Source organism: Neolamprologus brichardi, chromosome 1 (genome assembly GCF_056152115.1).
Source record: "Neolamprologus brichardi isolate AB-2024 chromosome 1, ASM5615211v1, whole genome shotgun sequence".
Classification (NCBI taxonomy): Eukaryota; Metazoa; Chordata; class Actinopteri; order Cichliformes; family Cichlidae; genus Neolamprologus; species Neolamprologus brichardi.
In genome coordinates, this window is record NC_142104.1 from 35,773,639 (window position 1) to 35,786,495 (window position 12,857).

At 43.8% G+C, this 12,857-nt stretch overlaps 1 protein-coding gene across 2 annotated transcripts in view; it reads left to right on the top strand.

Moving 5' to 3' along the window:
* The window catches only part of brip1 (BRCA1 interacting DNA helicase 1), a 48,085-nt gene extending 37,291 nt beyond the window's left edge, over window positions 1–10,794 (top strand). For both annotated transcript variants that reach the window (XM_087841476.1, XM_087841480.1), the window contains 4 exons: window positions 7,571–7,683; window positions 7,763–7,839; window positions 7,945–8,262; window positions 9,909–10,794. In XM_087841476.1, coding sequence (XP_087697602.1) covers window positions 7,571–7,683; window positions 7,763–7,839; window positions 7,945–8,262; window positions 9,909–10,567 — 1,167 coding nt within the window. In that variant the 3' untranslated portion in view covers window positions 10,568–10,794. The remainder of the gene's footprint in view (window positions 1–7,570; window positions 7,684–7,762; window positions 7,840–7,944; window positions 8,263–9,908) is intronic.
* Window positions 10,795–12,857: the final 2,063 nt, after the last annotated feature.

Here is a 12,857-nt window from a genome sequence, read left to right on the forward strand (position 1 = left end):
TCTGAGATGTTGCTCTGAACATCAGGTGGACCTTATGATGAATTTGCTGGTGCATCCACTCCTGGGAAGATTGTAGCATTGTGAGAACACACAGCTCAGTACTCCAGACCAGCACGCAGCCAAAGCTATTACAGAACTTACCTGTAGTTGTACTAATGTTGTTTCTGAAACAGCTACGAAGAAGTGTGATCTTTTTCATGGTGCAGTTCTGCTCATTACACGGTACACAGAGTGCTGAAGCCAGCCTCTTCTGTCATAGCGACCCAATACACAGATGCACTGATAATTCTGACGTGTAGATGATGATCGAATAAGTGCCTCACGAGCTGATCATGTGACCTCTTCTTTCTCATATTAAAATATTTTCTTTATATAGTATTTTTCCTGCCTTTAATTCCCAGGAGTAATGCTGCTTTCTTCCAGCATTCTTAGTGTGTCTGGGTTTGTATTAGGGCTGCCACGATTGGTCGACTAGTCACGATTACGTCGACTATCAAAATCGTCGACGACTGATTTAATAGTCGACTCGTCGTTTGAAGCTTTGTAAGATCCCAAAAGACGCAGGAATAAGTAGTAGGATTTAAGAGTGTAATAACGGACTGAAACAGAAGATGGCAGCACTGCATGTACAAGGATGCCAGCTGCCGTTAAACCCCGAAGAAGAAGTAGCTGTGTCCCAGAATTCATAGCGCAGCCCAGCTCAGTTTCCAACAATGGCGGCAGCTAGTTAGTTTTAATATTACTCTTATTATTCTTTCTGGGTCACAAAATAAACGTTTAACATATTTTCAGGCGAGAATGTAGCTGTGTAAACCTCAAATATCTGCTCAGTTTATCAAGACGCCACATATTTTCAAAAGCGCTCCGACGTTTTCGGAGACGTCTGTTAGCCACTAGCTCGATAGCTAGCCGGGGGCTAGGCTAACTAGAGCCGTGAGAACACCGGACTCCCGGCTAATCGTTTTCAAACCCACCGCCGTCTTTCGCTACTCAGGTTAAATATATATAAGTCACTTAGATAACTTAAAAATGTTATTGATTGGCTTTTTTCAGTGTTTTATTTGTTCCTGAGTAAATCTGTTTGGCTGAGATTAAAGTTATAGTTTTTACACAGCTGAATAAACGTCAAGCAGACAGCTGATTATCAGAAGTGTGAGATGCTCGAGAATTTACTCCGGTGTCCTGTTATATTTTAGATAGCAAGGAGTTTATTAAACTTCACCGAAACAATCTGCAGATTTCATTAAAATTTAATAAACTATCATCTTGTCTTTATTTTTAGTTAGCACATACCTGAAACACTTAAAGCTGTAAGCTAATGATAGTTATATAAGAGCAGATGCTGCTGGTGCAATAAGCTGTACATCCAATGGATGATGATCTGATTAGTCGACTAATCGCAAAAATAATCGGTGACTAGTCGACTATCAAAATAATCGTTTGTGGCAGCTCTAGTTTGTATACACCTTTCATGTATTAGCACGCTATCACGTTTACTCCGCATGTCTCACAGTGACATTCCTTTAATGCATACAGGCTCACGCACACATATGTGACATATCCTTACATAGTCACTTCCATGCACTAGTGCTAACGTGTGCATTCTCCTGAGAGCACAAATGGATCCAGACACATTAACTCATTCTGCTGTTATACGACAGCACCCCATTGCTAGGATAAGAGGTGTAAGCCCTGTTCTCTCCATTTAAACGACTCCAGCGCTCTCGATGCCTGCGCGGCCTGCATTCCCAGACAGGCATAACCTGTAGACGCTAGAGCACGTAGCATTGCATTTTACTGGCCTGTTGTGTTATTGTGACAAAGATCAAAGGTTGAACTTGAAAAGTCCTCTGCAGAGAAAGCCTTGCCAAAGGTGGTATTACATTTATGTTGGCATGTTTTTACAGTGAACAGTCACGTCCTGCGTGAGTAAGTCAAACAATAAGTAGGTTTAACAAGCAATAAAAAGACACTTACAACTGATAAGGCATCTCTCTCAGTTTAATGAAGAACACAGCCAACCTTTGTGGTTGCCCTTTATTAGAGACACGAGAGCATTTGCCTGTAAGCCTTTAAAACGAATGGATAACGGGGATTTTAGCAGAATGTTGGAGAGTTAATGGAACTCCTCAAGAGTAGGTGCTGATGGATGCTCCAGGCACACTCAAGCCACTGTACATGTGGCTTTGTCATCAGTAGCTGAAGTACTTCTACATAACACATGACACATGAACACATCTTCTTTTGTTAGTGCATTCTCGTGATATTATTCAGTAGTGTCTAAAACTCTGTTTATTCTCTCAGAGAAACAACACCAACCAACTTTCTGTGTTAAAGGGCCTAAATAATCCACACAGGTTGAAGATGATTTATCATCTACAAAAGGATGAACCATTTCAACATAAACGCTAAAGTTTAAACTTTAAAAGATTTGCATGGTTGCACGTTACAGACGCATGTGTTTAAGGTTGAGACAGCTTTGTATTTGATCATATTGTTGTTAGCTGAAGGTGTTATCGTCATGTATGCAGTTGCCCTTCTGTTACAGTTAACTCTGTGAGCACATATAAAAAGAGTCTGGAAAAGTCCTGGGAGCGCGGCTGAAGTGTGATAGCTGCACCTACGCACAGCTGGTCCAGCTTCGACACACAGCATGCAGTCCTGGGGGTGGATAGATAGTCAGCCCCCCCGAAACCTCCAACCCTGCAGCAGCTCGGGGTCTGCTGTCTGCTTTGCATTTTGTGCAGCTCAGCGAACCCACACCCACCTGTCCGCACCCCACAATCAAATTTAGGATGTTCTTCTACATATGTTTTTAGGGTGATATCACTGAGGGTCATTAGGAGCTGTCTCTAGGTCCAACATATGGTCACTTTTTTTTTTTCTTCAATATGTCATCGTGATGTCATTAGCTAGAGTAGCTCCCTCTCACCCAATTTTTTTACTAAATACATATCCGCACTTCAAAAACATATGTTTCTTCAATTACATTGCAGCTCGCCAATTCCACCCTCATGAGTCCACTACTCCTTGTGCCTTGCGTGTCCTTTAATCCAAGCAGTTTTGAGATCGTGGCTAAATCAAGACTGACTTAAGACAAAGACCAAAATGAAATTTAAAGACCGAGACCTTTAGTTAATGCCTGTACTAGAGTCGAGCTGATTTTTACCAAAAAAAAGTCAGAAAACTTGTGAAACAAAGACGACTTTGAAGCAGAAGTTCAGCTTCTACATTCTTTTTGATGTGGTTACCGTTCACTGCCAACTTGAACTTAAGTGTCAGATCAGCAAGCTTCAACCTTACGCTCAGTCCCGCAGCCTGACTTTACTAGTATGGGCTCAAACTGGTCATAAATATTTTAGCGCGGTTAACTCGTTCACGCGTTAGCGCCGCCGTCCAGCCCCACGCACGGGGCGATCCACGCTCGCTGACGGAGATTTGCCTCGTTAATGCGGTTATGGCTTTAATGCCATTTTAACGAGATTAACGCTGACAGCACTAAAATATTTTGTACTTGTAAATCAAATGCGTAGTTGTGAGTTTGTGAGTAGTTTTGTAACCTTGTAAACCAAAATATCTGAAAATGTTATGTTTGTGCATCTTTAGATGAGAATTTGTTCGTAAGAATGTTTTTAAGGTCTGCTTACAGACACGAAGCGAAAAACGACGTGTAAAACTCTGCACTCGCGCACCGTGGCTGTGGGAGTTTCAACTTACCAGTACAAATTTTGACCCAATTTTTCTTCCTTTCAGCTGATTGGCCAATGTCATGTCAATCACAAATGTAACAATCCAATCAGAGAGCAGATGGGTTTGGCTGTCAGTGATGCTATACTGAGCTTCAGGTCCTGGAAGGGGAAACGCCCTTTCACATGCCGGCGTTTTCCTTCATCAGCACGAAGGAAAACATTCTGTGCGCGTCCGAGTTTGGTGAATTGTTGTCGCAGGTTTACGTGCTCACACAGGGACCTCCAGAGCCTTTTCAGCGGCTCTGTGGACCTCGGGGGTGAAGCATTGTTGTGGAAATGACACACTCTTCACGAGTTGTGATAGTTACAAAGCTTTCTTCGTTATGAATGAGCGATACGTTTTTATTGAATGTTTGAAGATAATACAACAGAAACTCTTGTAGAGGACATAAAGTCAGAGAGATACATGCTTAGAAACGACATAATCAGGTGCATCTAGTACACGACAGAGCACAGCGGCCAGCGCAACAAGTTTTGGATCCTTAGCTCTTAGTTAGCGGTGAGCGCGTCTGTTGCAAAAGGGCCTCTATGCTGCACAGTGTGACTCACAGCAGTGGTCCCGGGTCAGCCCTGACTGTGTGTTACAGTAATAATGGTATTTCAACTTTATCCTTTCAACAGCTACCGAAGGTTAAGGGACCTAGCTTGTATGACCCCTATGGCAGCGGTCCCCAACCCCCGGGCCTCGGACCAGTACCGGTCCGTGAGTCGTTTGGTACCGGGCCGCGAGAGTTGAGGCTCAGGTGTGAAATGTATAGTTCTCAGGGTTTTTATCGGTTTTCAGTGTTATTTTGTTATCGTTTACTCGGTTTTCCTGGGTCTTTTCATGTGTGTTATGAATAAATCTTCTTTTTTTCGGTACCGGTACTAGTTTTATTTTGCTGTATTTATCCGCGACACCCTAAAGGCCGGTCCGTGAAAATATTGTCGGGCATAAACCGGTCCGTGGCGCAAAAAAGGTTGGGGACCACTGCCCTATGGGATATTCCTATAGAGGTCCTCCAGCTTCAAACTGTATTACCTGGAAATACAGTTTGAAGCTGGAGGACCTGAAGCTCAGTAAAGCACCCCACCGACAGCCAAACCCATCTGTTCTCTGATTGGATTATTAAATTTGTGATTGACCAATCAGCTGAAAGCAAGAAAAATTCGTACTCGTAAGTTGAAACTCACACAGCATAAATGTATCTGTGAGCAGACCTTAACAAAAACAATTTGTAACAAAGTCTCAACATTTTCTGATATTTTGGGTTACAAGGTTACAAAATCCAGTTCACAACTACGCATTTGATTTACAAGTACAACATATTTATGACCACAATTTGAGCCCATGTACTAGTCATGGATATTTACTTTGAGAGGAACAATTAAAGAATAAGTAGGTCTGTATGAAGCTCTAGTGTGAGCTGATCCATGAGCAGATTGGAGTGCGATAGCCTGATGTCCTAGTCTCATGTCCTGAGTGTGAGCACGCACACACACGGAGGCTGTTGGAGACGAGCCGCTCAGCTGTCAGCTCGGCCACATGTGGCAGATGAGGCGCTCAGCAATCTCAGTGACAGGCACAAGATGTCCCGGACTGCCAGGGGCGTGCACACTGACACTGACGTGCATGCACACGCCCTGCGTAAAATGTAGCTCAAACAGATGCGAATCATGCCTAGTGGTCAAATATATGTTTTTAGGGATGAACAGGTTGCTGCAGAGGACAAGGCGAAAGCAAGCGAGCGATCTCTTGACATTTTAACTAATCCCTTCTAGCTTGTGGTTTCTTGCACATTTGTAAGATTTGCTAGCAGCCAGAATTGGCTTTTTCACATATGCAACCTGTCATGTCAGATTGGACGATGACATGGGACAGACCAGGGATGTGATGGCTGGAACACTGAAACGGACTGTGATTGGATTTAGATGACACCACTGGCTCGAGGCTACCGGCCTTTCTCGGGCTCTAGAAGTAGATTCTTTAACTGCTTTGGTGTCTCACATGTTGGCAAACCTCTCGCCGTGAACCCGGCAGCGTTTTCAGGACTTCCCGCGATACGGCCACACGGACGTCCCTCCTACTGAAAACCTCTGTTATTGTTTTAAATCTCTTGATAAGCGTCGGCTTGCAGTCTTCAACCTATAAAAACTTTTAAAATGGTTTTAGTGTGTTCCAAGGTAGCGGCAGGTGTTGCATGCATGTTTGCATGCTCATTGGGTGAGGTGTGATTAGTCACAAACCAAGTTTAGGGTGACATTTAGGATTTCCTGTGACTCTGCTTGTTTGTTTACGCACACAAGCCCAGGAAGGCCACAGTGGCATTGCGTGATTGGCGTGAGGGAACAGCCCGTACCTGTCATGGCCCCGTGTTTGGTGGCTCTGGGCAAACACACGGTACCTGTCAAAAGCAGTTAGAGCCCCGTTCAGCAGCCTGCCCTGCATGGCATCCCGTCAGACGCCAGCTGAACTTTTCACTTGTCAATTCTGAAAGGTTAGCGCTAAAATCAGCAGCGACAGATGCAAATGGATGGATGCTTTCCTGGCATTTTTGCGCAGGGATGCTTCATGTCGCTTCCACCACCTTGTCTGCCCCCTCCTACCTCCGCTCTACTCTGTCACGGCCTCTCGTTAGCCCCTCTGTTACCCTTTCAGAATACATCTGTCTGTGCAGACGGGCAATACCTCACCACTTCAGGCTTCAGGCTTACTCATATTTCAGTTGATGTTCTCCTTCATAGTCTGTTTTAATTCAATTTGTTCTTAATTATTAACCGTGCATGAATCCTTGTTACCAAAGGTGTTGCCATACAGTTATATGGTTTATAGGGTATTATGTTAGCTGGTCTTCTTATAGATGGGCTAAGGCTATAGTCAAATCAGAAACCCTTTCGTGACCAAGCTGTGATTTATTTAGTTAGTTTTGTAAAGAAATGATCATTTCAGACATCCAATAAAAACAAAAATCGAGACATTTTCAGTTTACAGCTCCTCCACACACTTTGTACTCTGGGTCTGAAGAAACCAGCCGTTTGTAGCTTGTTGTTTTTATTTGTTACCATTCTTTATATTTTTGGATGTTTTAAAAACTGAATCAGTAAAATCAAAAAAATCAAAACAAAGAGCAACAATAACCAAAATTTGATGCAAATTGCTGACATCATGGATCATAGACCTCTAACTCCATGCTTTGCTGGTTGCATCTCAGTCTTTCTCTGGTGAGCGTTCCGGGACAAACACCTGCCACACCACCGGCAACTTTGAACCCATCTGAAAGACGACCCGTCTTCACTCGTTTTGAGTTTAGTTTGAGGAGCCCTCTGATTTTTTACTCAAAATATTTTTATTGAGTTATTACGAATACAGTTTACGAAAAGAAAAGAAAAAAGGGAAACACAAAAACTGGTTACATTGAATAGAAAAAAGAGCTTCTCATGTTAGAACATAAGTAAAGGAAAAGAAAACAAACAAACAAAAACAAACTAACACCCTTTCCTTATAAACCCACAGAAGTTAGCTGCAGCACCACTGAGCTTCACATCCCCATTAACAAGCCCTCGATGGACGTATGAGTCATTTTGATTCATTAATTCGAGCTGTGCTGACTTCTTGTCCCCGACTCTTACCTCCGTCTGATTTTGGTGAACTCTGCCGTTGAGCCCTGGACTCACTGCCTAAAGGCATGTGACTATCGTGTTGCCCTGATGTTTTGCTTTCACTGCTTCTTGTGTTTTTCATTTTAACCTCGATGAAATGTTTTTGTATTTTTTATACCTGTTTGTAAATATTCTCCATTAACACGAGTGACTTACAGACATTTGTTCTGTTTGTGTTTCAGGTGGAGCTGAAGATGAAGTACAATGACCTGCACTCTAAGTCGAGAGGTCTTCTCCCAGGCAGTCGCTGGTATGAGATTCAGGCCTACAGAGCCCTGAACCAGGCCCTGGGGAGGTAAACCTCTGCAACTGCTTCAGATTTAAAACTCAGCCTTTTGCACTTTTAAATGAAAACTCCAAACTTGATTTTCCAGGTGCATTCGCCACAGGAATGACTGGGGAGCACTAATTCTGGTGGATGATCGGTACAGGAATAATAAGTACATCACAGGTACTCTGCACTGTTCATCCGCCCAGTTTCACCACTAGATGGCACTGGTTATCCACTGCAAGATGTTTGCTAGCTCTCGTCTCTGTTGTGTGTCTGTAATCTCAGGTCTGTCTAAATGGGTCCGCCAGCTCGTCCAGCATCACAGCACCTTCAGCGATGCAATGCAGTCTTTGGTTGCATTCTCTCAGGTGCAGAAGAAGATGGATGGGGCTCCTGCTGACAGGCAGGCCATCAGCTCCACCGTCTCGTCTCCCAGCAGCCACCTCGCAGCCGCTGCAGAGGGACATAGTCTGCCTGAGGCTTCAGAACCTCAGATACCTATCTCGAGTGTCAGACTACCTGAACCCCAGCAGGACTCAAGCCCCTCAGCCGACCTCATTTTTTCCCATACGCAGTTGAAAGCTGCACAGAAAGAAAAAGCAGGTGAGATTGATGGATCTGTTGAGAGACGAATTTTCGGGAAGATCAATATCTCTTTAAAGTCTTATTGAAGGACCTAAAAAATACAGCAGGTATAGATCAGGTTCATCAAAGCTGGGCTCTCTCTGTGAAGGCCTGTCCAATAATGCTGCCTTGAATGGTACCGAGAGGTTTAAATGAGCAGTAACGATGAAGTAGCAATGGAGGCACCCATAGTGTTTCCACCTTTGTGCATATCACCCTCTTCTTTCTTCTTCTGCACTCGGGAAAATGTTTGAAACAGTCCTGATTTTTCTTTATTTGTTTCTTTTTGTCTGTGCCCCAATACTTTGCCACCAGTGACATGAAGATGTATTCCAGCTCAGGACTTATTTTTCATTAAACATGTCAAAGGCCACAAATTCAACTAACCTTCAAAGAGTCACAAAAGTTATTATTTGGATTTTTAAAAGCGATCTGCTAGTTGAAATCAGCGGCAAAGCTTTAAGTTATCAAACCTGACTGTGGTGTGCTGCATTGTGTAAAAGCATACTAAAGTAAGAAACTCGTGCCAATCAAATTTATGTTGCTTTAATGCGTTTCTTTTACCGGCACTTACGACACCTTTAAAAAGATCAATGAAGTAGCCGTGATGTCCGTGTCCTCCCAAACCACCCCAGAGCCCCAAAATTGCTGTTGTCCAGAATCTTTTTTGCGTGTCAGTGGACTCTCATGCATATGTAGAAGAAAACACGGAGAAGGGGCTTCGTTCCCGAACCGTGGCTTTAGAGCTCCACTGAGACAGAGTGGGTTAGTTTCACAGTTTCAGTCTTTCGCATCTGTGTCCAAACATCTTGGGTGACCTGGTAGTCAGGTTGTTAGGATGCATATCACACAGACTCCCTGATTTGAATTCCAGTTGGCTGAATGTGCTCACTCTCTCTTCTTGTGTTTCAAATGTGTAAATAAAGGTCAGAAAATAGAGACACTTCTTCCGCTTTCAGACGTCTTTTTCCTTCAGCAGGAGGTAATGTTAGATCTGCACGGTGTGAGGCCGAGTCCAACTTAATCTTTCATGAATCGTGACCTTTTATGCACAGAAACTTTTGAAAGACGGGGATCAAAAGGTGCATATCGTTTTTGTCAAGGGTGTGCCGGAGCATGACATCATGCGGAGGAAATACGCCGAGGTGACGTGTTTGCACATCGCCTTGGCGACGCCCATTGTCTTTGGGGTCATGACGAGGTTGAGCTGTTAGTCTGTTTGAGTTCAGTGTGGTGGATAGAGTGGTAGAGGAGCAGTAGCCCCCCCCCCCCCCACCCGTCATAGTTGGGAGTGGACGTTGGGGGCGGGGGGCCATGGGATCAGTTGAGTGGCTTGCCTCATTACTGTAAGGTCTTTTGCATGCCTGAGTGGCGCTGGAGCGAGCTGATGAGCAGATGTTGGACTGTTGCTTTTAATTAAATCCTCTTAACCTTTGTTCGGGCTCTATTGAGCGTACGCTCACATTTGCTGTATCTTTCTTTATAAACTGACCTCATCGCACACATTGCTGACAGTCTCAAAACCCTGTCGGTCTAAACGTGTGTTCTGTCAGTTTCGAGCTGCTTTAAGGAGAAAAAGTGTCCTCGTGAATGTTAAAATATGTCATTTTCTTTTCATGATGCAGACCAGTTGAAGAAGCAGAACCGTCCCTCGGATGAGCCTCTCCCACTTCAAAAAAGAGCAGCAGTGCCTCTGTTCTCCATTTTCACCTCCAGCCCCACCAACCACACCTTCAGGAAGCCCATTTTTAAAAGAAGTGCACCAAGTAGTCCTGGCCAGGAAACGTCCAATTGTGACGACAAAGAAAACCAGCAGATCGCCTCTGCATCACTGAAGACTAATGGTTCAGATGAAGCCAGAGGAGACCGAACCAGTCCGGCTCCAGAGCCCGCTCCAGTAACGGCCCCGCCCAGCTGTGAAGACGAACCACCTGCAGCAGGCAGTTCAGACGAAGACGAAAAGGACCAGACTGTGTTTTTTACTCCAGAACTTTTTGAGGGTGAAGGAGATGAAGGCGGTGCACAGGAGGAGACGAAGGCAGAGTCGGTCCAAGGAGCAACGAGCACAGCCTCGGCGACCGAAGAGCTCGTCAGCTCCGAGCAGGCCCACGTGCGAGAGCTCGCCTCAGCTCTGGATGGACAGAGTGCTGTTTCAGTCAGTGAGCAGAGCGCAGGGGAAGGAAGAAGTCAGAGGACAGAGGCAGAGGGTAGACAGAGAGGCAGCAGGCGTCACAGGCTGTCCAGGTCCAGACAGAACGTTTCCTCCACTCAAACAGGTTTCTAACTGCTGCTCAGCAAGCTGTGGACGAGGCGTCCTACACTACAATAAACATTAAAAATATGGAAACCAGATTGATGTTAAAATCAGCCCTACATTCAGTTCATCATTTAGTCCTGTTTAATGATGTGTTTGCAGATTATGGGTGAGGACGGGGAACATTTTAGATATGTCTGATTGAACCAAAGACGGGCCTTTTTTCAGTCTCATTTACAACCATGTAATTATTTGTTTTGCAGTAAGTACAAATATTTGCATAAACTTTGTTAGTTCACAATAAAATTGTTCATCTCTATTCGTGTGGTGATTTTGTGACAATGAATTTCTTTTAGTTTGATGTTTTTGTGTCTGTTTCAAACAGATGTGAGTCTTAAGCCGCAGGTAGGTGATGTGTTTATCATAGCTGAGTAAAGCTGCTGTCAGTTAGGGAAAAGGTTTGTCACTAATTTAAACTTAAACTAATATTAATGTCAATAATTGTCCTCTTCAACGTGGCTGAACAGCGAGTCAGAGTCGTGTTAGCTCACGAGCGACATAGAAACCAGTTTGATCTCAACTGGGCCAGATCAGCAAAACTAACAGCCATAAGGTTTCACCTTTGCAGCGCCACGTTGGACTCCTGCTGGCGTCAGAACTTTTAAGCCTTCATGGCGTGGATCCATCAAGGCGCTGAAGACTGCTCTCAAGAGATTTTACAGCCTCGACTGCACAGCCTCCTGTTCCATGGTTCATTTCTGCGGCGCTGCCATTTGAGTCCAGTGGACTTAATGTTATGTTAAGAAAACACTTTCAGATGATTTGAGCTTTGTAACGTGGCGCCTTATCCTGCTGAACGCAGCCACAGAAGCTGGTTACACTGTAGTCGTAAAGGGATGGATGTGGTCTGCAAAAGCACTCAGATAAGCTGTGGTATTTAAACGATGCTCAGTTTGTACTAACGGGCCCAAAGTGTATCCTCTACACCTTAAACCACAACCGACCTGAACCACTGACACAAGGCACAATGGATCCATGCTTGTAAAGTCTGAGCCCACCGTCCGGACGATGCAGCAGGCATCAACACATCATTTGTAGCCTCCGACTCCTTTCCTTAGCTGACAGGAGCAACAGCTGCTGTGTTCAGAGATGCTCTTCTGCATATTGTAGTTGGACTGAGTTTTTATTTGAGTTTCTGTTGCTTTCCTGCTGTTCTCCTCTGCCATCAACAAGAGGACAGAGAATTCCCGCCGACAGAATATTTTTTCCATCGTCTGCAAACTGGAAAATGTGGGAAAAATTGAGTTTCTGCTGAGTTATTAGATATTTGCTTTAACGAGCAGTCGAACTGGTTTTGCTGATGAAGTAATCGGTGGTTGTATTTTGCATGTTCTCCCGTGTTTGCGTGGGTCTCTCCGGGTACTCGGTCTTCCTCCCACAGTCCAAAGACATTTAGACAGTTAGTGGGCTTAGGTTAGGTTCTCTATGTGTGGCAGCTTGTCCAGGTTGTACCCCACCTCTCTCCCTATGATTGCTCAGATAGTCTCCACCCCACATCCTGAAATCCAACAGGATGATAAAAAAAAAACTGAAGCACTCCTCACACCCATAAAACTCTGATGATATTGTCTTTTTTTAAATCTTTGTAATTCAAGCAGATTCTCTACATATAGAAATATTTTTTAGACGTCTGCACATCTGTGTAGTGCTGGTATCACGACAGTAGCGACCAGAACACAATTTATTGAAAAAATGGAGTAATTAATAACTTCATCTACGGAAAACAATCTACTGGACTGAAGTGACAAGTAGGGCTGCCACAAACGATTATTTTGATAATCGACTAGTCACCGATTATTTTTGCGATTAGTCGACTAATCAGATCATCATCCATTGGACGTAAAACGTACAGCTTATTGCACCAGCAGCATCTGCTCTTATATAACTATTAGCTTACAGCTTTAAGTGTTTAAGGTATGTGCTAACTAAAAATAAAGACAAGATGATAGTTTATTAAATTTTAATGAAATTTGCAGATTGTTTCGGTGAAGTTTAATAAGCTCCTTGCTATCTAAAATATAACAGGACACCGGAGTAAATTCTCGAGCATCTCACACTTCTGATAATCAGCTGTCTGCTTGACGTTTATTCAGCTGTGTAAAAACTATAACTTTAATCTCAGCCAAACAGATTTACTCAGGAACAAATAAAATACTAAAAAAAAGCCAAACAATAACATTTTTAAGTTATCTAAGTGACTTATATATCATGTTTAACCTGAGTAGTGAAAGACGGCGGTGGATTTGAAAACAATTTGCCG